The sequence below is a fragment of the Saccoglossus kowalevskii genome, chromosome 1 (genome assembly GCF_978046115.1).
Source record: "Saccoglossus kowalevskii chromosome 1, keSacKowa6.1, whole genome shotgun sequence".
Classification (NCBI taxonomy): Eukaryota; Metazoa; Hemichordata; class Enteropneusta; family Harrimaniidae; genus Saccoglossus; species Saccoglossus kowalevskii.
The window spans coordinates 6,419,694-6,447,642 of record NC_140641.1 but is presented as its reverse complement, the minus strand read 5'-3'; the positions used below and the strand labels follow the sequence as shown (position 1 = coordinate 6,447,642).

At 37.6% G+C, this 27,949-nt stretch overlaps 1 protein-coding gene across 1 annotated transcript; it reads right to left on the bottom strand.

Annotated features, from left to right (window-relative positions):
• LOC100368901 (fatty acid CoA ligase Acsl3-like) lies at positions 1–27,862 on the bottom strand. The gene is made up of 14 exons (XM_085498521.1): positions 27,721–27,862; positions 23,231–23,593; positions 22,572–22,749; positions 16,663–16,769; positions 16,416–16,557; positions 8,514–8,658; positions 8,016–8,211; positions 7,727–7,866; positions 4,629–4,801; positions 4,347–4,421; positions 3,759–3,947; positions 1,504–1,670; positions 833–947; positions 1–608 (listed from the first exon to the last, which is right to left on the bottom strand). Exons 2-14 carry the CDS (start codon positions 23,573–23,575, stop codon positions 457–459), a joined length of 2,124 nt encoding a protein of 707 aa, XP_085354647.1. The 5' UTR covers positions 23,576–23,593; positions 27,721–27,862; the 3' UTR covers positions 1–456.
• Positions 27,863–27,949: the final 87 nt, after the last annotated feature.

The following is a 27,949-nucleotide window of genomic DNA, read 5'->3' as shown; positions in this document are numbered from 1 at the left end:
TACAATAGACTATTTTATTTAATATTGGAAGGGACTATAAATCTGAAACATCTTACAATGCCAATATAATTCAGAGAGAAAGAGTACAGTGCAAGAGTGAATACGCCACAATAATAAAGAAAGATTAATTTGCATGTAGGTTTCTGTGTACCATATCTAGCTGTGCACAGTGAAAAAAAATCTGGTTTACCTTTTGTAATACAAGAAGTTTTATTAAGGTTACCCAATTTAAATCTTGGGGTGGTACTGGAGAAATTTGGTATTTTACAAATATATTTTATTCACATATGTCTGATTTTTTTTATTCACAATTTTCTCAATTAGTTTACATTATGCAGTCATATGGATTTGTTTTTTAACTTCTCTTTACTCTCAAAAATCTTCCAGCCCACTTTCTTAATGGGGAAGCCCTTCATATGCTTTGCTAGGTATTGGTTAGAGCGCCCTCTACTGTCACTATCCATATAACCTATCAATGTCTGCCTGATAGAATTTGTTCAACTCTCTACGCTTCAATTTAAATGCCTCTGTCACCAGTCCTGCATCAGGTGTCCACACTTCTGGACATAGTTTGATCTTAGCAGGAATTTCAAACTTCTCAAGCTTGGCTACAAAGAAAAGAAAAAGAAAGTAGGAAAGTTTATTTCAGGTGGATGTAATTCTCCAATTTGGTCAAGAGCTGAGAGCTGTGACAAACAACTTTCCTGGTGGTTTGGCAGATAGAAAAACAATTATTCCATCTGAGCTTAACTTAATACATTTTAGAGTATTTAATGTTTTGCTCATAGCAGTGATATTTTAAAGTTCTGATTGCCTGGAAAACAAAACTCACCCTTATTAGATGTGACTAGAATCGATTTGACAACTTCTCTTTCCATGTCTCTATTCTCACAAAGTTCCTCCCAAGTTATATCGGCACGTATACCATACTTGTCAACAGCCACTGCCTGTAAAACATACAAATGAAACAAATAGTAACTTGCTATCAATCAAGGTGATGAGCTCAAACTTTGGTTTTATAATTGAACATCAGTTTGCTGACATCACTGTACCAGTAATAACAATCTTGCTAGTGGCAATGCGTCAGAAGTAATGAGTGGTCTGTCCTGTGAAGGAGACTAATGTTAATAGTTATATAAATGAACAAGTGTCAAAGAAATGTATAAACAGTCTGTCAGAACAGTAGTTTGTGTTACACCATAGATTGATGACACACAGAGAATCCCTTCACCTTAAAGTAAATCAACAGGTTTTTTTTCCAAACATCTGCAGCTTTTATTTTCATTACTAGGAATGTTTAATTTCAATTAGACAACATCTTAACCACATTTTTAAACCTTACAACTGCCTTTGAGCCACTGCAATGTAGCATTATGGGGATAGAAACATGACGAAAGGAACTGATGTTGGTGTGCAATCATAGCTCTGTTTGAAGCCCATCATGATAATTTGCTGTCCAGAAACAACCCGATGGATAGTGTATACAACAATAAAACAGCTCACCCTTAAATTCTTCTGGTTGGGAACTACAAATGCTATAGCATACGTCTTAGCACTATTGGCATATGCACATATGTTATCTACCAATGGATCAGTCTTCAAAGACGCTTCTACTTTGCCCAGAGAAACATACTCTCCTGCTTGCAACTTAACTAAGTCTTTCTTACGATCTGAAATATAACATGATTTATTACAAGCCTGAAAATCTGAATTCGACTGCCATGTGTGCTGTCAGGAAACCTGAATTTAGCTGCCATGTGTGCTGTCAGGAAACCTGAATTTGGCTGCCAGGTGTGCTGTCAGGAAACCTGAATTCGACTGCCATGTGTGCTGTCAGGAAACCTGAATTTAGCTGCCATGTGTGTGCTGTCAGGAAACCTGAATTTGGCTGCCAGGTGTGCTGTCAGAAAACCTGAATTTGGCTGCCAGGTGTGCTGTCAGGAAATCTGAATTCGACTGCCATGTGTGCTGTCAGGAAACCTGAATTTAGCTGCCAGGTGTGCTGTCAGAAAACCTGAATTTAGCTGCCAGGTGTGCTGTCAGAAAACCTGAATTTAGCTGCCATGTGTGCTGTCAGAAAACCTGAATTTAGCTGCCAGGTGTGCTGTCAGAAAACCTGAATTTAGCTGCCAGGTGTGCTGTCAGAAAACCTGAATTTAGCTGCCAGGTGTGCTGTCAGAAAACCTGAATTTAGCTGCCATGTGTGCTGTCAGAAAACCTGAATTTAGCTGCCATGTGTGCTGTCAGAAAACCTGAATTTAGCTGCCATGTGTGCTGTCAGGAAACCTGAATTTAGCTGCCATGTGTGCTGTCAGGAAACCTGAATTTAGCTGCCATGTGTGCTGTCAGGAAACCTGAATTTAGCTGCCAGGTGTGCTGTCAGAAAACCTGAATTTAGCTGCCATGTGTGCTGTCAGAAAACCTGAATTTAGCTGCCAGGTGTGCTGTCAGAAAACCTGAATTTAGCTGCCATGTGTGCTGTCAGAAAACCTGAATTTAGCTGCCAGGTGTGCTGTCAGAAAACCTGAATTTAGCTGCCAGGTGTGCTGTCAGGAAATCTGAATTTAGCTGCCAGGTGTGCTGTCAGGAAACCTGAATTTAGCTGCCATGTGTGCTGTCAGAAAACCTGAATTTAGCTGCCAGGTGTGCTGTCAGGAAACCTGAATTTAGCTGCCAGGTGTGCTGTCAGAAAACCTGAATTTAGCTGCCATGTGTGCTGTCAGAAAACCTGAATTTAGCTGCCAGGTGTGCTGTCAGGAAACCTGAATTTAGCTGCCAGGTGTGCTGTCAGAAAACCTGAATTTAGCTGCCATGTGTGCTGTCAGAAAACCTGAATTTAGCTGCCAGGTGTGCTGTCAGAAAACCTGAATTTAGCTGCCATGTGTGCTGTCAGGAAACCTGAATTTAGCTGCCATGTGTGCTGTCAGAAAACCTGAATTTAGCTGCCATGTGTGCTGTCAGAAAACCTGAATTTAGCTGCCATGTGTGCTGTCAGAAAACCTGAATTTAGCTGCCATGTGTGCTGTCAGAAAACCTGAATTTAGCTGCCAGGTGTGCTGTCAGAAAACCTGAATTTAGCTGCCAGGTGTGCTGTCAGGAAATCTGAATTTAGCTGCCAGGTGTGCTGTCAGGAAACCTGAATTTAGCTGCCATGTGTGCTGTCAGAAAACCTGAATTTAGCTGCCAGGTGTGCTGTCAGGAAACCTGAATTTAGCTGCCAGGTGTGCTGTCAGAAAACCTGAATTTAGCTGCCATGTGTGCTGTCAGAAAACCTGAATTTAGCTGCCAGGTGTGCTGTCAGGAAACCTGAATTTAGCTGCCAGGTGTGCTGTCAGGAAACCTGAATTTAGCTGCCAGGTGTGCTGTCAGGAAACCTGAATTTAGCTGCCAGGTGTGCTGTCAGGAAACCTGAATTTAGCTGCCAGGTGTGCTGTCAGAAAACCTGAATTTAGCTGCCAGGTGTGCTGTCAGGAAACCTGAATTTAGCTGCCATGTGTGCTGTCAGAAAACCTGAATTTAGCTGCCAGGTGTGCTGTCAGAAAACCTGAATTTAGCTGCCAGGTGTGCTGTCAGAAAACCTGAATTTAGCTGCCATGTGTGCTGTCAGAAAACCTGAATTTAGCTGCCATGTGTGCTGTCAGGAAACCTGAATTTAGCTGCCATGTGTGCTGTCAGGAAACCTGAATTTAGCTGCCAGGTGTGCTGTCAGGAAACCTGAATTTAGCTGCCATGTGTGTAAACATACATTGATGTCTTACCAACAATTTTGAGTGATCCATCAGCTTGGAATTCTCCGATATCTCCAGTGAAGAACCATCTCTTTCCATTTATCACTCGGAAGTCATCGGCAGTCTTCATAGGGTTTTTATAGTAGCCCATCGTAACATTACCACCATGGAAAACTATCTCACCTCTAGGAAGGGGCTTGTCTTTAGACGTATAGCCGCCTAAAAACAAACATTGCATTCATATCAATAAGCATTCAGTTTCCTCAGGTTCCACGCAGCAAAGTTTTAGCCACAGAAGATGATGTTATGTAAAATCATAATATTTTTTGATTTAATTATAATAAACGAAGCAAATCATCGACAAATAAAACAATGTAGGTTATAACATTTTTTCATTGTAATTAATAGTCTTATTAAACTTTGCCAGCAAAAACAGAAAATTAAAGATATTAATTTTTTGGCAAAATATTTGAGAAAGCCCAGTTCTCAATGAAATACAACAGTACTAGTTTAACAGGATTATCTTTCTCAAATGATTTTCTTTCATGAAGAAATTGATTTCCATTAAATAATGTTCATGCACACCATTACTCGTATAGTGACATAGCTATGGCTCACCTTCAACCCAGTCAATTAGTTTGATATCATTACACCACAGTGGAGGTCCCACGGTACCTGTTGTAACGTCATCAGCTAAAATCAAAATGTCATATTCAGTTATTACATATATCACATAGTGAGTGATATCAGATGATGTGTTACTATAGTAAGATGTTCTATATATTACCTGACATTGCTGATATAAAGCAAGGATTTAATCAATACATTACAGTGAATCACAGTTCTGATAAAATTATGTGATTTAGTGTCAAACTAATATTAATCCATCTGCTGACATACCTTCAACAATGGTACCTGCTCCACATGTCTCTGTCAAACCATAGCCTTGTAACATGGGACAACAGAAACAGATATTCATGAAACGCTGTGTTGCCGGTGACAAAGGAGCGCCACCACATAACATAAAACGTAATCGGCCTCCAAGCAAACTTCGGATCTTATGGAACACCACCCTAAAATTGAAATAAACAAGACATTGTCCATTGAACTGAAGTGAAGTGAGATAAAAATAATGTTTACTATAACACAATATGTAATCTCATCACACCAAGCTTGATTGAAATCAATCCAGTCTTCTCACGGACACACATTTTTACGACAAATTGCATCCAATCACAGAATAATTTAGGTGTATGTGTGTCTCACAAATGCCACATCATCATACATTTTGTATGTAAATGAGGTATGCTAGAGATGCAGTTTATTTGTGAATTTCAATCAAAAATAGTTTTTTTTGTTTTTTATATAGATTTTTATCTAAAGAACATTCTGTGAAAATTTGACCAATAATTTCTTATTGGAACACCGTTAAAATTGCTGTTTATTTTCTGGTTAAAAATAAAAAACACTCACACGTGGCAATGTTTATGTCCAATTGCCTAATTTGCATGAGTAAGCAAATAACAGGACCTTTGATTGACAATATGCAAATCAAGATTGTACGGGTCATATTTCATTCAATTCACGCGCATGTGCAATTATTCTCAAATCAGTTATCGCTCGCTAGCAAACCAAATATTATATTTCCTCAGCGTTTTTTCCTAATTTTTATCATTACATTATGCGTGGTGTGAAAAGAAAGAGGTAGAAAGAAGATTCAGATGATTTCTATGTGGGGAGAGGCAAAAGCTACACTGAAGGCATCAGCCCGCCGAACGAAAAACAAAATCGTTGTGAGGTCCAAACGCGACTTTCCCTGAAGGCGTGAATCCGAGTTTCTGATTGACTGAGAGATTTTATTTTTAAATAATTGTTCTCAAAAAATAAACTGAGCATGTGAAGAATAATTTAACATTGTTTACTAAGTTTTACCGCAGTCATTGACGCCTATTCAAAAGTATGATGTTTATTGTGACTAGCGTGAATGGGTAAGCTTCGTTTCGACAATGAGCTGTTATCACTGTAGACTCTATTTTAGGCATCAGGAATGATTGAAATGTCCGAAAATGATGCCAAAATACACCTTAAAAGTCCTATTTTATTTTTTTCTATTTCTATTTTTATTTTGGTCCCTCAAATAAGGGACACGTGAGCTTTGATTCTAACCGGATATATTGCACTGGGTCGGGGTACCTGTACTTCGATCATATTGCAAGTTTTGCTAGGTGGTGCGAGACAGCTGTGTTTGCAACCGGACGAACTCCGTTTAATTCAATGAAGCACACAACTGACAATGCTAAAATAAATTGCAGAGGTACGCTAAAATTAATTGAAAACAAGCAAATAATTTCAATGAAAAATAAATCACAGAGAGAGGTACTTGATAATTAACAACTCTTTTGACGCGCTGACCGCTTCTCCGCGTCTGATGTTTTGTTTTCCTTGTCATAATACTGATTGATGATTTTGTTTTGAGTTTTGAGTTTTTTAGCCTGCAACTCAGCCACGACCTTTGCTTTTTCCGTGAAAAATGGGGAAGTTTACGTCAACTTGACGGACATTTCATTTTTTTTAAACTAACGAACACACTGTTTAGCACTCCTATTTTTTTCATTTGCTGATTTCTACTCAGAAAAATTCGACCGCCCGAAAATGCACCTTAATTTTGCACTCTTAAAACATGTCAGATTTCCAACACTAATTATTTAAAACCGGTCGAAATTTTAAAACTTTTACGTTAGGAGCTGGAGCTCTCTTCTTGCAGGCGACCGTCGCCGGTAGTACAACAGCATGTTTTGTACGTACATCTGTGCGCTGATTGTCTGCGACTGTCTTAGAAAATCCCTGAATAAGGCGTTACCAAAATCGGAAAAAATAAAAAATTGCCTCCTTAAAAAACGAACAGAATTCAAATATTTCTTTTAACAAATATGTTGCAGTCGGAAAAATGGGATTGGAAACCCTGAACAAAACTTCTGTGCCTCGCGTTTCGATTCTAGGATTACGCGATTATTCATGATTGTGCGTTCGCTTCCTGGAGTTGGTTCTTAATACTACATAAAAATCATCGAGGATAAATAATTTAATATCCCACTTTGTACTCTTCACGGTAAACCATAGGCTTTGAAATAATCGTAGATTTTTTATTGAAAATACATCGAAGAGAAGCCATGATGTTTTGATCGTGATAAAAGGTCACCTTCCTAGGACCGCCCCCTGTTTAATAATTCATGAGATGACGTCATATTTACTGGCATTGACACGTGTTTTTACCGACCCCATCAAAACACTGGTACATAAAATGTCTTTGTCTATACGTTAACTTTCAATTTCAATAGTCTAGAAAGTATGACAAAGCAGTAATTCCCGGTTTAACGCGCAAATATGCAAATTAGCCTTTTTCTCGTCTTCTATTTTTGGTGAATTCTTGGGTTTTAAATTAAAATAGCTGATGGACGCTTTGGCCATTTGCCTCGAAATTTTCACACATTACTGACAAGGTGTTCCCCCTTCAAAATGCGTCCGGACAGTTTATTACGGCAAGTGGAACAAAAATAACAAGTCCGCAATTAACACGGATATATAAATTATGCAAAAATAGAAAAGAGTGAACTTTGAGGTCATGCTGTGCGACTTTGAAAGCCGTTAGAGAGATGAGTGGACGCATTTGAATTAGTAGTATACCAAGGTATCCAGTGATGTAATTTTACCCACAAACGGACTTGAAGTTTTTAAGCTAATTTTTTTTAAACCACTTTTGTCCAAAAAAGCATATTTTTGACCCAAAATCAAAAACGCATTCTGGATATTTAAAATAAAGACAAGTTTTACAAAGTTTGTATAATAAGCTTTCAGAAAATATATAATATGTTGAATATATAATACCATCTTCATTGTCTAATTACTCAATTAAAAAGCAAGCCAAATAAACTGCATCTCTACCATAATTAGTGAAGTAATAATGAAATGCTTCATTATGACAATCAGTCTACACATACCTGTTAATAAATGGCGTATCAAAGTGCTTTTCCACTTGTTTCACTTTATAATTAAAAGCCCAATGAAATAGTGCTTTTTGAAATGGACTACCTTCATTTACTTTCTCCATAACACCCTTGTAAACTCTGTCAAGAATTACCTGCAAGAACCAAAAAAACAAACATCACCATTGTAAGTGAATCATATTGAATTTCAATGTATGCAATTCATGTTTATAATACAAAGATTCAGAACTGTTGAATAAACTAGATGGTGCAATCCATATATAAATAAATATTGAGTACTTACAGGCACAGTGGTCATCAGAGTTGGTCTCAGGACAGCCACATCTCCTTTCGTACCACGTTTTATTTTACTAGAGTTATCAGTCAGAGTTAACGGTGTTGAGTAACCGATACAAGCACCATGACTTATGACAGCAAGCTCAGCAGCTAGTTCCAATACATGAGCCGCTGGTAAATACGCAATGAAAACATCACGTGAACTGTAATGAATTCAGACATAATATGTATTAGGACATGGGCCAGGAGTGACGGTGAGGGCCGGGAGTGACTGTGAGGGCCGGGAGTGACGGTGAGGGCCAGGAGCGACAGTGTGGGCCGAGAGCGACAGTGTGGGCCAGGAGCGACAGTGTGGGCCAGGAGGGACGCTTGTGACTGTAAGGCTTGGAGTATTGGTGAGGATGAGTGGTGGCAAGTACATCTACCTCATTTCCATATATTGCTTGCAAAGTTTACAAAACAACAAAACTGTTTAACATCAATAACATCAGCGTGAATTACTAACCTTAATCCATAGACTTTCTGAACCTGTCCAGATAATCCTGACATTAGATTAGAATGGGATATCATTACTCCTTTAGGGGTGCCAGTTGAACCACTAGTGTACATTATAACTGCAATATCTTGTGGCCTTGGTTTCTGCCGACCATCTGAAACATCAACATAGTACACACAGTTAATAATTAACTTTAGTACAGATACATGCTTAACTGTATATGATTTTTGAATGCATCCATGCACAAGAAATATAATATGACCCCAAACTAGTAGAATGTTAACAACAAAAAATACCTCATGAATTTTAAGATGAGAACCACAAAACAAACGTTCTATGGCAATTATGGTTTTAAAACTTGCATGTCAATCAATATTTCCATTATTATATAATAACAGTAAAATGTCACGACAAAATGCTGGCCTTACCGGTAATATGTTTGAATCATATGATCTAGTAAGGTTATTGATAAGAAGAATGAAGAGATGAATCAGATGCTGCCAAGACAGAGTACACCGTCAACATTTAAATACTCATTTAAGCACTATCTAAAGAACATACCAACTCAAAGTCATTTCCAAGCCCAGAAACAAGTTAGAAACAACCAGAAGCACTACGACTTTCACAGATACAGTACAATGTGCACACAAGGACCCATGTGTTCTCGCCAATGTCGAGTCAATGGCGTGCCAGTGGCAAGGTCATTAAAGGGTTCGCCCTCAAAAAAGCGAGCCCAAGGTCGAGCTAGGCACGGTCAGTTAAATACGGCGCACCTTATTTAACCCGGCGCGATCACGGGCGCGACCAGTATTTTATGGAACACCAAAACATAAAATATCACTTCAGCGTGGTTACACGAGTGTTGTTTGAAAAGTTGAAAAAATGTTTGTTTTGTTGATTTCATCATTAAGATTTGTCAGATTGAATTATTTCCCCGAGTGGACCTTAATCTTTACAGACCCGATCATTTTGTGAGATTTGCGTGGGTATGTGTGCGTGTATCTGAATGTCGATTTCATATCATTGGTAGTTGTAAAAATAAAACAAAAACACTCTGTGCCGAAACCTCAGTGACAACCCGATTTCCAAATATATGTTATGTTGTTTTATGATATGCAAGTAATTTTGCCATGCATGTAAATCAGTCGGTCCCTGGTCCACCATTATATTACCGATGTCTTGATTCACCCTGCACCGATCTGGAAAACGGGTCTCATTATGTGACAAAATAATCGTCACAAACTGTTTGTGTTCACTTCAATTCGAATGTATAAACCGTCAACATGACGTTCATAGAGGTAAAATGCTACGACAAAGTAAAATTGTTTTACGTGGAGTCATTGCGTGATGTATGTTTCCTTCACAGTTCAGTCAGAGGTCAATGACAATGTGGTAACTAAAACCTCCAAGCTAAAAACATGTGGTCAGCAACAGAAATTATACAAGTATGTTTTCGAATTAGATAATATAATTAACCGCGCTTTAACTAAGACATAACCGTCAAGTTCTCCCTGTTCTGTGTTCACGCGAACTTCGGTAAGATTTTTCTATTTAAAATGCCAATGCGGTAAGTGTCGCCAAGACCTAGACGCAACAAAAGAAAAATGAAAAGCTGTCTAGCTGGTTATCATGACGTCGACTTTTGAGGGCACCGCTAGCTAATAGTACGTATGGATTTACGTAACTCTTGTTACTTTGTACTAAACATCTGTTTTGTTGCATAGTGCGACTCAAGCAATTCCCGTTAATTATCGTGACGCCGACCGGTCACGGTGCTTCCCCTCGATTAACAACAAATATTTTGCAGTGTAACTATTATTGAAGACTGATCGCGACATTTTCCCGTGATTTTTTATGTTATTATTATTGGCTAGAGAGGCTTTTAATTTGCCTTTTTAAATTTGTAAATGCGAGTGGAACGGATGTATAGGGGAGGAGAAGAGGCAATACACACGAATTATTATTTGACATGTCATTTTTAGTATTACATACTACCACGTTGCTGAATATGTTTTTGGTAAAATAAAGACAGTGTACACTCGAAAATTGACTGTGTCGGAAAATGTATACTATCATTACCAATTTACCAATAAATGGAATGGAGGGAAGTAGGACTGACTTCCATAATTGCAAGAACAGATATCTTGTAATGTGTAGTTTACTCTAGTGTAGCGACAGTTACGTAACATCATGCAAGCCTTCATTTTCTACTTGTACAAATATTGACTAACAGTGTTGGGTTACTAAGTTTTCATTGTAGTTTTCAGACTAGGTGCATATCGTCCCCGTTTTCTACCTACATTTGTACTCCACGACCAGTACAATTTCCAAGAATACATATACTAATTAAGCCAAGCAAAAATATAGGAAAGATGTTTACGAAAGATACCTGAAATCAAGAATGCACCACATCCGCATACAATACTACATTGCATATATTTAACATTAATTGTATACGTAATATACTGCTTACCATTTAATATAAATTTTATATAATTTCATTGCTTCAGTCAAAATGTACTAAAAAGTAAAACGTGTACATTGTGATAGTATTATAATTTGCTGTGACACTGAATGCTGTTCCACATTTGCGTTGGCCGATCAATACAAAATTATGACTATTTTCGTGTGTATACTTGAGTGTCTGGAAAATTGGTATGATGACAACCGTTTTCATGGGATTAAACCTCCGCAAATGAAAACAAAGACAAAAATGGGAGGAAGGTGATGATGTATACGATAGGACTATCAGAACATATGCCGAGCTGTCATTGGTCTTTTTTCACGGCGAAAATTATTGATAAAATGAGCTAGTCTAGTTTAACAATAACAATGTGTTCTGTATTTTATTTTGTAATTAATTTATGGCCAGTTTCATACACTGACGTGAGTGAAACAAACTACTGACAAGTGAGGCAATCTTATGCACGTTGTATGTCAATGTTATAAAATGTCATGCCTTTTCACACAGGTGTGATGATGTTACCGGGCGCGTCTATCGGCGCGCCACCAGGGCGCACCTAGCATTTACACATCACACTTTGAACCTTAGTGACTCTGATGTCCACTGAATATGTACTTTTGCACATACATTTGTATGTTGGTTATCAATGTTGTGTATTACACAGGGACATGTCCAATGTATGTCAGCGCGCATCTTGTTTTTATTCTTTTCAAACCCATTTGCGTGTTTTCTTATGCGGAGTTACTAACCATTGGTATAACATGCAATTCACTTGTAGATTCGGCAGATCGTGAAATGCAGGCTTCTGCTTGGACGAGGGACTGATCAGTGTCACTTAGAATTTAAACGCCAGTTGTGTCAGAGTTTCCGACGTGAATAATACATGTGCCTGTGTGAGACCATGGTGTAATTTTATTTCAATAAAAAAAATTGATTGAATGAAGTACAGAAATATCATCACGACCAGCGTGGAGCATGACAAATGTTTTATGTGTACTGAATTATTGCGAAAAACTTTTTTACCATAGTTGTTATTCTGGATGATGTGTTGGTTCTGATAGGGACCATTTGGTTTGTGAGCGCAAAGTATATGAGTTATTTAATACTGTATTGGTATCCAATGTTATCGAGAGGACATTCCAGTGTTTTAACAGCAGTGGCGAAAAGCATTAAAAAAATACTCGTGTTTTCTTGGCTGCCGAGAATAAATCAGTGTAGCCATTAATTCAGCAGCAGAAGACCTTTTTTTCTTCACTCTGGTTGTGGTCAACGTCTCGCCCAGTTCGTATGGCTGGTCGCCCACTATCTACACGCTGTCGACATAGTGGCGAGACCAAACAGCAAGAACCCCGTATATGCTTTAACTGTAACTGCAGCAGAGGGAACAACTACAAAGATTAAATTTACTTTCTATTATGGCCATGTCGACCTTGGTACTGAGACGCTCTAAGGCAGTGAATAAGTTATTACAAGAGACCATTTGTACCGGTCTTTTTGGCAGTCTCACTGCAACGTTTACGTTTATAGCAGGCGGCTGTATGTTAAGAAATGTCGCTCTGTGTAAACTTGACCCAATTTTTATAATTGACAGGAACACAGTTCTTCCCAGTTTTTAAAAATAAATAAAACATCTGCTGTTCATAGTATTATCACGACCGTTGGCATGTTTCAGTTTGGCAACTTTCAAACTGTCTGGAAATCACCCCAGACCGGGAATGGTTAACCAGGCACACATACAAACATCATATTTTTCACCCGTGTTTGCAAAAATAAAACAACTGTCCTCCAAAATAATAATATTTTCTATTTGAATCCGAAACTGTCTGGAAATCATTCCTAGGTCAATTTGATGAACATAAGTGTGTCTTTGGGGTCAAACGGGTGACCTATGTTAATCATCTCACAGTTGCGTGAATTATTTATTTTTGATTGGCCAAGAGACTTTAGGCAAAAAAAACGAAAAAAAAAAAACGAAAAAAAAAAAACGAATCTGACGACGTTTGTGCTTGACAAAATTATTGTAAAGTGAAAACAATTCACCCGTGCATACTAATAGGAGTTACCATTTTTTGACGGCCTGCTACGACAAACACGATTTTACACATGACGTTTTAAATAAATTAGAGGTGGGGATACATTGTTTGAAATCGTTGGTCCTTTTTTTGTTTATCTTATCCGCTCCTGTTTGTTTCACAAATTAGTCGTTTGCATATCAATATGTTCAATGTAAGGTAACGCTATCACTTTGGAAACAGTTCATTTTGGGGTTTTCATCTGCCGATTTTACTAAACTAGAGCTAGTCTTTTTTCAAATTTGTTTGCAATTTCTTCTTATTTTTCGATTACCCTACAAGAGTTTTTCAAATTATTAGCGTCTTAACAAAAATAGTGTATGTTTAGTGTCATCGGATTAACGCTAAACCACAGTCCCTCCCTTGTTGACGGACTGTGACTAACCACAGCTCTAACATAAATATCTCCATGGCAAACTATTATTATTTTCCAACATGTGACCTTTAGTTTGGATTCAGTACGTTACTTTTTAAAACGCGGCGCATGGATACAACTGCCGAGACGCATCCACTGAACTAATAGGAAGTGTGAATCTTTTTTAGTTACCGTGCGTGAATAAACAGCGTCCTAGCACAGTAATAATTGTGTAATTTATTTTTTCAGCAAAATAAATATTTTATATGTGAGCTTGCCAAGCTTTAACCTTGACGACTCTAAAATGTATATATACAGTAGAACGTCGATTATCCGAACTGTTAGGGGAACATGCTTTTTGTTCGGTTTTGCAAACAGTTCGGATATGCGATCTTGTGTGGGCGTGCTCAAGTTTACAGGCTCACTACACACAAATTCTAACGCACATGACTGTAATGAAATCAAACAATAATACATGTAGAGTACGTCATTAAAAACATTTTTATTTAATCAGTAATACATTGTAATAAAAATGTTGCATGCTGGAATGTTAAAAAGTGTTTCAAAATGTCCGTAAAATGTAGCGATAATAAAGTTCTTGGGAAAACCAAGTCCCGGAACCAAGTGAAGACGGATTTCTCTGAATGATCGTCATAGGCTGTTTTCGTTATCTTTCGTTTCAGTCCTGCACTTGAATCCATTTTACTGAAAAAATCCAGCAGCTTTTGTTTTGCCTTGATATCGGATATCATCGATTTACCAACACCATACTCGGTAGATAGATTGCTTGCGGTTTCGCCACGTTCTAGTCGATTTTATAATTGACAACTTTGCGTCCAAATCAAGCACACCGCGTTTGCATTTCACTGGGGGTAGCCACGCCAACGCTAGATAAAAGACGCTGATAAAGTAAACAGGTGAAAGGTCGCTTCGTATTCGCTGTGTATAGATCGGCTAGCGGCTCGATGTTACCAGATTGCTCGGGGATTTTCGAATGGTAAACTGCTACAAGATGTCCCGATTTTATTGGATTCAGCAAAGTTTTTAACACCTAGAACGATTGACATAATAAATTGTTGTAAAAATCCAGGTTGGCTACTGTGATCATTGGACGTAAACACTTCGACGCTGTGAACCATCAAACGGTCCGTCGTCTGTGGTCATTGGTTGCCGTTGTCTGCTGATAAACCATCAAAGAGGCACACCAAGGGGTTGTCGTTTCGCCTCTCTTTTTCACTGCACTATTAAACTGGCGTCGCTTCTGTGGCAAGACATCCCAGAAGTTATTTTCTTTCTTTTTTTATTCCGAAGAGGATGTGACTTCTCATACGGGACATTAAAATTAAAAATCGGAAAAAACATGGGATCGGCTCATGGCCGCGTTTCTTTGACGGCAGTGGAACCCCATACAATTTTCCCGGGAAACGTATCCGAACTGCGGTGACTTACAACTTGGTAAAGTTAAGGATCTGACTGTAAACAGTGGAGAAGACATTTGATGAAGTTTGTGTTTTTAGGACATTTTTTATTTACAGTGGAACACTGGTGTGGCGTAATAGGCTTGTCTGAATTTAGGAAATTATTGGATACTGTAATTCGTTTCATTGTTTGCGCAGACACTGTAAACAATGAACGTACACGTGAAAGACGTCGGATTACATGTTGATAACAGCTTTATTGAAAGTGTTGCACCAGGAAATCACACAAGGCAACTGTAGTATTTATTGTTCACAGTTGACTTTTGTATTATACGGAACACAGCCAGACCTGCATACAAACTTTGGGGGACACACAGTAGGTTCGGATAACCGAACATTTCGGATAATCGACGTTCGGATAATCGACGTTCTACTGTACATATACTAGTGCGTTACTGAGGCGTTCTGTGTCCATTTAGATTGAAAGCTGAAAACAAGTATGCCAATTGTAGTAAAACTACCATATAAATGCAAGAGCAACAAACGCGCCATTATTTTCCATCTCCCGTGCGAACGACATAAACAATTGCGACCTTCTGATTTTCAAAGCACAACTTACAATTAGTGCTAAGCGGGCGTCAAATAAAAAATCCATTTTCGAGACACCATTTAATAATTCGACAGGGATTTTTAATTTGAAAACGTCTTGCATAATTTCTGTGACGTTAGGTGCCGACCATGTGGTTTCATTGACCTCTGAATGAACTTTGAAGAAAACGTACATCGTGCCAACATGATGCCACCACGTAATTTAAATGAACAATTTTACTTTGTCGTGGCATTTTACCCCTTTAAACGTCGCAAATGCCTTGAGTATAATTATAGTGAGTTACAGTTGGAATTTAGGCAAGTAAAAAGGTTTGTGACGATCATTATGTTGTGTAATGACACCCGTTTTACAAGATCGGGGTTGGGTGATTCGGTGTGACGTTTGTTATCTTACGGTGAACCCTGGTCGGTTCACGCATCAAATTCAGACTCACAAATCGTCGATTTCATATTAGGAAATCGGGATGCCATTGAGTTTTAATTTAGCAACTACAACACTACTTGTACGCAAGACAAGACAAGCAGAACAGGACAGGGTACACAACAATTCAATCCCCTGTTAACTTTTTCAGTAACCATTTCCAACTCACAAATCAACAAACACGCACAAATTTCAATGTTTAATTTACCACTGGCCACGCTATTTGCAACACATTACGCAATTTATCCGTTATTTAATCTACATTCATAAACAACAATGTAAGAGAACTGAAACTATGTTTTCTGTTGTGGTGAAAAAAACATCAGTCGCGCCCCGTGATCGCGCTGAGTATAATAAGGTACGCTGTATCTGACTAATCGCGCCGAGCTCGACCTTGGGTTCGCTTCTTTGAGAGCGAGCCTTTCAACAGCCTCGCCACTGGTACGCCATTGGCGAGACATGGCCTCACCATGGTATCGCCACTGGCGAGAAAATTGGGACCTTGTGTGCACATTGTACTGTATATCGTAATCATGAACAGTGACGTACAATTTATTAAAAACAAAACTTACTTTGGTTATTTTCACCAAGCTTTTCAACTTTTCTAAAACTATGTAGATCAATTCTAGATGGGAAACCCGAGGTATCCGCTGCTTTTAACTGATCTTCCATGTAAATAATATGACGTACTTTAGGTAAACGATCAGTGATATTCTGTGAGAAACAATTCAAAATAAAATTAATGAAAATATAATCATAAAATATTATGCAAAGGTTTAACAGAAGATTTAACAGAAGACTTTGTGAGTTAGCACTTACTTTAAGTTTTGACAGTTGGCCTGCACTTGTGACCACATGTGTGACCTCAGTTTCATTTATTCCGTAACACACACCGTCTTCTCCAAGAGTAGCATATAAAGTCACCACTATGAGAAGATGAACAAACAATCATACAATGTATACAGGGCATTATTGGGTTCAGGTTTACAGTTCAGGGCATTATAGGGTCAAGGTTTACAGTTCGGGGCAATATTGGGTCCAGGTTTACAGTTCAGGACATTACTGGGTCCAGGTTTACAGTTCAGGACATTATTAAGCCCATGTTTACAGTTCAGGACATTATTGGGTCCATGTTTACAGTTCAGGGCATTATTGGGTCCAGGTTTACAGTTCAGGGCATTATTGGGTCCATGTTTACAGTTCAGGGCATTATTAAGCCCATGTTTACAGTTCAGGGCATTATTAAGCCTAGTTAAGCAAAGAAATAACTAGCAGCCTGTCGGCCGAGATAGCTCCACTGTTAGCAATCCACATTTCAACAAGTCATTGAAAATGACACAGTCCCCGTTAAATGTTTGAAAGTTCTCTTTATGCTCATCATATTAAAGCGGAGGGGTTGTCGCGAGTGTGTTCTTGAAACTTGAGTTCCAAGTGGCGTATACAACAAATTGTTTATTTTCATCAAAACATGTGTTCTGTGTAGTAGTAATATGGCCAAAAATTAAAACAGCCGTTATTCGGCCATCTTTGATCTGATTATGAAACACACCGATATGTATGATGTATGTGCCAAATACGAATGAAAACGGTACATAAATAGTGGAAATATAGTAGTAAGGCCAAAAAGTCAGATGGCTGTCAATCGGCCAGCTTTGACCAGATTTTGAAACAAATTGTCATGGACATGCATCCTAACATGTATAAAGTACATGTATGTGCCAAATTTGAATGAAAACTGACAAGAGCACATCCAAGATACCGCATAAAAAAAAAAATCAAAGAAAGCTTAGAAAGAACTCCCATGTGCTGAGAGTATTGGAGACACATTAAATATAATTCGAAATTACTTAGCTGAAAACTAATTATGCAAATCAGAAAATTAATATGACCAGATTTGAGTGTAAAACTAATGAGGTCTGCGCAATGTAACAGAAAATCTATGTCTCCAAGTTTAATTGAAATGTGATTAGAACCAAAAAATTATGAATTATTATGCTTATTAGGGAATTAATATGAACAGATTTTTACCCCAAACTAATTAGGTTTGTACATTGTCCTAGAGCATCTTTATACTAAGTTTCATTGAAATGGAATAATTAGTACCGTGAAAACTCCAAAATTTCGACCCCTCTAAAAATTCGATCGCCTATTTATTTGCCGGGTTTCGGTGTTTTATTTACCTCCAAATTTTCGATTCCACTAAAAATTGCCGACTCATTCTTATTCGAAAATTGCGACCAGTTTTAGTTTTCCGACAAACGAAAAAAAAAACGATGTGAGCGTTCAAACGGGACCTTCCTCGAAGGCATGAATCCGGGTTTCTGATTGACTGAGAGATTTTTATTTTATTGGTAACGAAAATATATTCTAAATAAACGAAGTTTGAAATAAAAACGAACACAAAAATCTCGGCATGCTGCGTTTCTGAATTGTTGATTATTACTGTACTCAGTAGTGATTATAATAATGTACACAAAATAAATTTGTTGAATGGTTATGAAATACAAATAAAAGTCAACTTAGTTTCATCGTAAGCGAATGATTCCGGTCTCGTATAAACGTTTGATGCTGTAGGATATCCGCCATGTTCTCTTAGGTCAAATAGGTCAAATCGCTAATTAACCAATCAAAAAGCTGGATGATGCCAACGTGTTCAAATTACCATAGCTTATTTAAATATGTTAATGTTATTGAACGCAATGCGGAAGAGATTGGTGTTGTAGTACGATGTTTTGGCTTGGATTTTGATGCGAAAACGGCATGATTTTTTTTAAATAAAAAAATTAGTTGTTTTTAAAAAATAAACTGGTCATCTGAAGAATAATTTAACATTGTTCACAGTGATAACAGCTCATTCTCGAAAGGAAGCTTACCCGCTCACGCTAGTCACGATAAAAATCATACACGTGTACTCTTGAATAGACAAACGTCAATGACTACGGTAAAACTTAGACTCTATTTTAGCCGGCAGGATTGATTGAAATGTCCGAAAAATGACGCCAAAATACACCTTAAAAGTTCCATTTTATTTTCTTAAATCCCATTTTATTTTTTAATCCAAGGGCGAATTTACGGCAGAATTTGGTCCCTCAAATAAGGGACACGTGAGCTTTGATTCTAACCGGATACATTGCACTGGGTCGGGGAGATAGTTTGCTAAACTTCCATGCATCTTTTGTCCAATGGGTACCTGTACTTCGAACATTCGCAAGTTTTTCTAGGTAGTGCGAGACAGCTTTGTCTTTTGACCTATTAGTTTTGTGCTGACCTCTTCTCCGCGTCTTGATGTTTTGTTTTGCTTGTCATAATACTCACTGATTGATGACTTTGTTTAGATTTTGAGTTACAACTCGGCCACGACCTTTGCTTTTACCGTGAAACATGAGGAAGTTTACGTCAATTGACGGACATTGCATTTTTTAAAAACTAATGAAGCACACTGTCTATCATCGCCATTTTTTCATTTGCTGATTTCTATTCTGGAAAATTCGACCGTCCGAAAATGCACCTTAATTTTGACTCTAAAAACACGTCACATATCTAACACCAATTATTTAAAACCGGTCGAAATTTTGGAGTTTTTACGGTACTTTAGATATCAGTGTGAAAGCTTAAAATTGGTTAATTATGCAAATTAGGTAATTAATATGTACAGATTTTAACCCGCAATTATTCAGGTCTGTATTGTCCTACAGCATCCATGTACATTCATTGATATGTGATGTATAGTACCTGAGATATCAGTGTGAAAGTTGGTTAATTATGCAAATTAGGTGATTAATATGCACAAATATTTACCGGAAACTAATTGGGTCTGCATAATTCTAGATTCATTGAAATGTGATGATTAGTACTTTAGATATCAGTAGAAAAGCTGAAAATTAATTATGCAAATTAGGTAATTAATATGCACAATTATTTACCCTAAAACTAATCAGGTCTCTGCATAGTCCTAAAGGATCTATGTACCAAGTTTCATTGAAATGCGATGATTAGTACTTGAGATACCCGTGGAAAAGCTGAAAATTAACCAATTATGCAAATTAGGTGATTAATATGCACAAATATTTATCGAAAACAATCAATCTCTGCATAGTCCTTGAGTATGTAAGTACCAAGTTTCATTGAAATGTAATGCTTTAACTACTTATATCAAATGCTGAAAATTAATTAATTATGCAAATTAGGTAATTAATATGTACTGATATTACCATAAAAACTATCAGGTCTGTGCAGTGTCGTATGACATCTATGTACCAAGTTTCATTGAAATGTGATGATTAGTACTTGAGATATCAGTGGAAAAACCGAAAATTGACTAATCATTATGCAAATTAGGTAATTAGTGTCCACGGATTATTACCAAAAACTAATCAAAACCTAGCATTAGTTCAGAGCATCTATGTACCAAGTTTCATCAAAATCCAATGAGTGGTTGTTTAGATATCAGTGGAACAGTCATGGAACCACTAAAAAATAGCTAATTATCATGCAAATTAGGTAATTAATATGCACAGATTTTTACTAAAAATTAATCAAATCTGCGCATATGTTCAGAGCATCTATGTACCAAGTTTCATCAAAATCCAATGAGTGGTTCTTTAGATATCAGTGGAACAGTCATAGAACAGCTAAAAATTAGCTAATTATCATGCAAATTAGGTAATTAACGAGCATGGATTTTTACCAAAACCTAATCAAATCTGCGCATTGGCCCAGAGCATCTATGCACCAAGTTTCATCAAAAACCGATGTATGGTTCTTGAGATAGCAGTGGAACAGTCGGACACACATACACACACACACACATACACACACACATACAGACACACTAACTGCAAAGACTCCCATTTTGTGCTTCGCACATGGGAGTCAAAAAGATGCCTGCCAGTCGACCATCTTTGATCCAATTGCGAAATAAAGCGTCATGGACATGTATCCTAACATGCATGTCCAAAATACAACATTTTCAAAAAATAAGATGGCTGCCAGTTGGCCATTTTGAATCGAATCGCTAAACCACTGCATGTGCATATGTCCCACATAAGGTGCTAGGCACATGGAAAGAATGAAGGGAATCGGTCAACAGGATTCTGAAATATGACTCTCTGAACAGACTGACGCATGGACGGACGGACACACGGATGGACGGACGGACAGACAGACAGACTCAGGAACTCACGGACGGTCAGGACATGTATCCTAACATGTATGATCTATGTACTAAATTTGAATGAAAACTGACAAAGCATGTCCAAAATATGACATTTTCAAAAAACCAGATGGCTGCCAGTCGGCCATCTTTGATCCAATTGTGAAATAAATCGTCATGGACATGTATCCTAACATGTATAATCTATGTACCAAGTTTGAATGAAAACTGACAAAGCATGTCCAAAATACAACATTTTCAAAAAACAAGATGGCTGCCAGTCGGCCATTTTGAATTGAATCGCTAAACCACTGCATGTGCATATGTCCCACATAAAGTACTAAGCACATGCAAAGAGTGAACGGAATCGATCCACAGGATTCTGAAATATGACGTTGGATAGACTGACGCACGGACACACGAACGGACAGACTCAGGAACTCACGGACGGTCGGGGACATGTATCCAAACATGTATGATCTATGTACTAAGTTTGAATGAAAACTGACAAAGCATGTCTAAAATACGACATTTTCAAAAAACAAGATGGCTGCCAGTCGGCCATCTTTGATCCAATTGTGAAATAAATCGTCATGGACATGTATCCTAACATGTATAATCTATGTACCAAGTTTGAATGAAAACTGACAAAGCATGTCCAAAATACAACATTTTCAAAAAACAAGATGGCTGCCAGTCGGCCATTTTGAATAGAATCGCTAAACTACTGCATGTGCATATGTCCCACAAAGTACTAGGCACATGCAAAGAATGAACGGAATCGGTCCAAGGGATTCTGAGATATGACTCCGGACGGACGGACAGAGACCGAATTATAAGTCCCCGTTTTCGGACTCCGTCCGAACAGAGACTAATTAAAGAACTGAAGATATCATTAGAAAATGAACAATATGTATAGCATCAAAGCAATCGGACTTGCTGTTTTCAACAAGAATTCAAAAATATCAGTTTTTACCAATAATGACCCAAATATTCACCAAAATTAGAGAATTGAAGATATCATCACGAAATGAACAAATCTGACAAAGGTCCACATATAGTATCTATACATGTAATATCAAAGCAATTGCACTTTTGGTTTTTAACAAGTCGAAAATATCACTTTTTACCCAAAATTACAAAAATATTCACCAAAATTAGAGAATTGAAGATATCATCACGAAATGAACAAATCTGAGAGGTCCACATGTAGTACATACACATGTAATATCAAAACAATTGGACTTGCGGTTTTTAACAAGAAGTAGAAAATATCACTTTTTACCAAAAATGACAAAAATATTCATCAAAATTAAAGAATTGAAGATATCATCATGAAATGAACAAATCCAAGAAGAAAGAAACATCCAAGGTACTTGCATATCAAATTTGAAAACATTCTGACTTGCAGTTTCGTAGAAGAAAATGTAAAGTTGACGACTACTGACAATCAGTAATATGAACCTTACAGCTTCGCTTTGTCGACGACTGAGCTAAAAAGGTCAATCCATGAAGACAGGACTGTATATAACGCAGGAATACTTTTAGTTGAATGCGATAATAGGCTGTGACATACCTGGGAAATTGTATCTGAAACATGCTTGCATTGTGATCATGAATTCAGCACGTGTCTCAGCATATACAACAACATTCTGACGAGGTTTCAGTCCCAAAACATTGAGGCCAGCTCCAAAGTTCTCCACTCTTTTATCAACCTGATCAAAACTCTCCCATTGGTATTCACCAAGAATGACCTGAAAATAAAACAGATAGCTAGATGTATATTGCAGACCATAGCAGGTACCCAGTATTGCATAGGAAACTGATGTGGCAAAACACAAAAGCTGCAAAATCTCAAACAAATGACCATGCCAATTAAATTAACTAATCATAACATGTGATATGATTTGATCCACAATACAATGCCGTGTTTCTGTTAATCAGGTTATAACATGTGCAGTGCTAAAAATACATGTAGTAACATATGTTAACATGTGTATCTTGGGAAATTTAAATAAGTACATTGATCCAATGTACTCAATGCTCTGTGTACTAAACTTCTGCAATAGCTAATACCAAATGAGCAACATGTCTACACCTCTTATCAAATCTAAGATTATATCCAGGATTTGAAGAAAAACAAACAAATTTAATCACCACCACTAAAAAAAATGTGGGCATTTTTTTAAATGGAAAAATTTCCCACTCCCTCATAGACCATTTATCATGTCATACCTTTTTAAAGACCCTGCCATTAGACTGCAATTCATCTTCTTCTTTCAGCAAATCTCTTGTTCCAAGACATTTCTTGTGTCCCCACTTGCTGACTGATCTCGTGAACAGGTCATTGAGGGTTCTGCAGTCTTCAAACAAAGTTGTTGTCAGGCGATCTGGGTTATCGGATGCTCTGAAAGTAACCGAGTTGTCATCTTCCGATACTGGAACAGCTTTTATACGACTTCCTCGATAACGACTCCAAAGTGTACAGAGGTACCATGGTATGTAAGTGAAAATGAAATATGTCCATGCTACCACTGATAAGAGGAAGAGCACAATAGTGATGTAGAATGGCTCCCCCATCACGTACTCTTGAGAACACTGAAATTAGAAGGATAAAGAAAACCTGTAATCACTGTGTTCAACTATATTACAAATTGAATAATGTACCATATCGTCTTTAAATACACTTGTATTAACTTGTTTAGAATACTGTGACCTTGATTGTAAAGAAAAACAAATGTATTGTGTTGCAAAAATAAATTCTGATTTCACTAGCAAAGTGAATATACTATAATTTTTACTGACTTGCCTACCAAATATTGACATTAGGCATGTTTGCACTACATTACTACACATGCACAGCTTGTGTTCATAGCACATTCACCTTTTATGTAATAAGTGTTATGTAACAATGGTAGTTACATTCTCCAATCATTGGAGGGAGGTGTCAAATGGTCAGCACTTGATGTACAAGCTACCCTCAGTTTTAAAATGGTCAGTCCCTAATGTACAAGCTACTAGTATCTTCCATCCCCCCAGTTTTAAATGGTCAGCCCCTAATATACAATCCATCTTTCATTCCCCAGTTTTAAATGGTCAGCCCCTAATATACAAGCCATCTTTCATTCCCCAGTTTTAAAATGGTCAGCCTCTAATGTACAACAAGCTATCTTTCATTCCCCAGTTTTAAAATGATCAGCCCCTAATGTACAAGCTATCTTCCATCACCCCAATTTTGAATGGCCAGCCCCTAATGTACAAGCTACCCCAGTTTGAAAATGGTCAGCCCCTAATGTACAAGCTATCTTCCATCCCCCAGTTTTAAATGGTCAGCCCCTAATGTACAAGCTTAACCCCCCCCCCCCCCCCCAAGTTTCAAAACGGTCGGCCCCTTATATTGAAATGAGAAAGATGCATTTTAATGGGAAGGATGATGCTAGCTTTGTCAGTCAGTGCAGTGGTAGGTTTGAATATCAATCACTGACAACATGCAGTGAATATTATTGTACCAAACACGAGACATCTGACTAGATCCATTAATAATATACCAGATATCCTTATCTATATTCACTGTTAGCAAATATTGTGTTTAAAACCTACCGTATCTGTACTTGCATAATATAAAATTACTATGTATTAGGGTACGTGTTATTAATATAAACAGCATTTTAATTAATATGCATACTTAATAGTTCTCATAACTTATCCAAGATTGTAGGAATATTAATCAATGGATATGGCCTGTACTTTATAAGTACTACAGTCAGAAATGTCAATGACAGATTGAAGGGCTATTTTTAGAAGAATTATTTCTGCAAGGAATGTAATAGAACATGGCAGACCAGGAGACGTAAACAATGCAGAAATAGTGTTGTAGCTCATCAATATGGATGTCTGCCATCTATAAAATTAATCAGCCAATCAGAATGCATGTATCATGTGGGTGTGGCAGTGCAGGAAGCTGGAATGATGCCCATCAGGAAAAATATGTAGTCATAGAAATCAAGAAATCCACCTGCAAGGCCCCAAACACACTGCATAATGGATGTACTCTATATTGACTGAATCAATCTAAATCTTATTTTAAATAAAAATACAGATGTGTGTGTGTATTAAATATGGAATATAGTATTAAATGTTGGAAATAGAGAGTTATTAATAGTATCAACCTGCTGTTCAAAAAGATGAATAGACGAATGCTTATGATATCAACTCAATGTAATGCTATCCACTCACCTAATTATCAAATCACAAGCCATTCAGAATAAAACCAAAATAATTACCAAAGTGTTTTTCATATTAAATACTAATATAAAAAGACAAATAATACAACCCAAGCAAGTGGAAACAATTCTCTTAAGTGTTTTGTTTTGTGATCAATTTGAAAATATTTAATTAGTAAGACCACCGACAACTGCCTTGGATGCCCCACCAGACTGCCTTGGATGTTTTACTTGAATTAAAAAAAGAAGAAGAAACAAACTGGTCTTGGAGCCTTGAATGTCCCATCCGACTGCCTTGGATGCCCTACCCAACTGCCTTGGATGCCCTACCCAACTGCCTTGGATGCCCTACCCAACTGCCTTGGATGCCCTACCCAACTGCCTTGGATGCCCTACCCAACTGCCTTGGATGCCCTACCCAACTGCCTTGGATGCCCTACCCAACTGCCTTGGATGCCCTACCCAACTGCCTTGGATGCCCTACCCAACTGCCTTGGATGCCCTACCCAACTGCCTTGGATGCCCCACCCAACTGCCTTGGATGCCCCACCCAACTGCCTTGGATGCCCTACCCAACTGCCTTGGATGCCCTACCCAACTGCCTTGGATGCCCTACCCAACTGCCTTGGATGCCCTACCCAACTGCCTTGGATGCCCTACCCAACTGCCTTGGATGCCCTACCCAACTGCCTTAGACTAATGTATTTAGGATACTAGTAATTGTTAGGCCTCAATGATGGGAGTCTCCATAGTAACTCTGTTGAGCGTAATTTTTCTTAAACACTATTATGTTTTCTTGGTTAATTAAATAAATGTAGCTTTTCAATATACCAAAATAATTCTCAATTAATACTTGTATCTACATGTGGTAAGCAACCAGATCCTTTATATAGTTTGTTGACCCCAAATCAGATGTTTATAGAATTCCATCTACATGTATGAAATAAACATACAAAATAATATTAGTTTTCATTTTAAAGATTTGCTGAAATGAGATTTGAACAGTCAATCGCATACACCAGAAAAGATCTACAGGAGTGGGGGGTATTATTATTTAAAAACACGCTAATGGCAGACGGTTAATAGTTTGTTGAACTCTTCATACTGAACTATTGATACACATGTTCCTTAATTGGGAAGTCAATTTGGCAGTCATTTCAAGTAAAGTCAAATCACTAATAATGTGTTTTTACTGGCACGTTTTTTTTAGCCAATTTAGTAGTACCCTGTAATTTAGCCAATTCCAGAAGTAACAGATTCAAAAAAAAATCTATTACAACAATAACACTCGGGAAGGTCTAGGAGAGTTAACGACAGACACAGGATTAAAGTTGGGGGGGGGGACTCAGTTGAGCAGTCACTGGAATAAAATTTAGTAGTGTCCAACAATAAGCACAGAATACTAACTGGGGGTGCAGTTTAGTAGTGTCCAACAATAAGCACAGAATACTAACTGGGGGTGCAGTTTATGGAGACTGGAACCTATTGTTTATAAAAGACTTGGGACTGCAGGGGCTACTTTAAATGGGGGACAGTGTTTCTGATAACATCTAACAAGACTAAATTTCACAAAAATTCTGCAACAGCTTTCCTAAGTAGATTATTTGTCTTGTAAAATTAAGACGTGATAACGTATACCATAATTATTGGGTCACAGAAAACCATGAATCTGCTAATAATCTTTATATATAGCACGTCACATCACCGAGAAATACATAAAAAAGAAAAAAGAAATTTCTTAAAATGTCCGCTGGTTGAGACAGATGGCATTTCAAGATTTTGTCTCGTCTCATTCTGAAACAAGTTCGAATGCATTTAGCTAGCTGAAAGACAGTATTAATTTTAATATTTAGCAGATCTGCTAGACATTCATCAGTTGACTTTACTGAAATATTTATTACCATGTATACACATTTAAAACATCATAGGCAGTTTCTTCTAATAACAAATAACGTAAAACAGATTAAAACCAAACCCAGTAATTTTTTTTTATTTTGTTTAATGTTGTACCATCGTACCATACAGGAACAAATAGATCTATGTTTACTTCCATGATACTGCTAAGAGCTAACCTTCAAGAAATTACGCACATCGTTGGGTCATCATCAGACCATATGACGCAGTCTTAGAGGTTTCAGACATAACGCCATAATTATAATATGGCGCCACAATCACTAATGACGTGTACAATAATATTATAATGATGTACATTTCCTTGAAAATTGTCAACACAGGGAGAGGAAGCGTGTGCTTTGCCCCCTCTAAAAGGGCTAAAATATCTATTTTCGTACACGATAAATTAAAAAATAACACCCTTGCCTAACGTACTGATTTAAACGATCGATCGGCCCCTAAAAACGCATAGTAAATAACAATGTAAAAGCCGACAATAATTCCACGTGTGAATCCATGCTCAATAGTAACGACGCCAAATATGGTGACGGTGTAGAATATGCCCCATAAAACAACATATTGAAGATATACAATTTGAAATATAGTCACCTGCAAACGTGAAATTGGGAAATCGATCCAAATACAGTTGATCTCGTGATGATGTAGTATCTAAATTTCAACAGATACCGCGTACGCTAAGACCTGTACACTCCTTTTCAAGGATACATTACAAATTTCTACATCCTCCGCCGACGACTCTACTACAAACCGGTTCACGTTACTGTATTTAAATGTATTATTACGCGTCCAAAGGAATCAATGATGACTTGCACTTTTT

Excerpts from the sequence above, each read along its gene's own strand:
- LOC100368901 (XM_085498521.1), bottom strand. The coding sequence starts at position 23,575 with ATGGGGGAGCCATTCTACATCACTATTGTGCTCTTCCTCTTATCAGTG. Across the intron at positions 8,659-16,415 it reads GCTTGGTGAAAATAACCAAA|ATGGTCGGCAGAAACCAAGG; the intron begins GTAAGTTTTGTT and ends TTGATGTTTCAG. Across the intron at positions 4,422-4,628 it reads AGCAGGTACCATTGTTGAAG|CTGATGACGTTACAACAGGT; the intron begins GTATGTCAGCAG and ends TTTTGATTTTAG.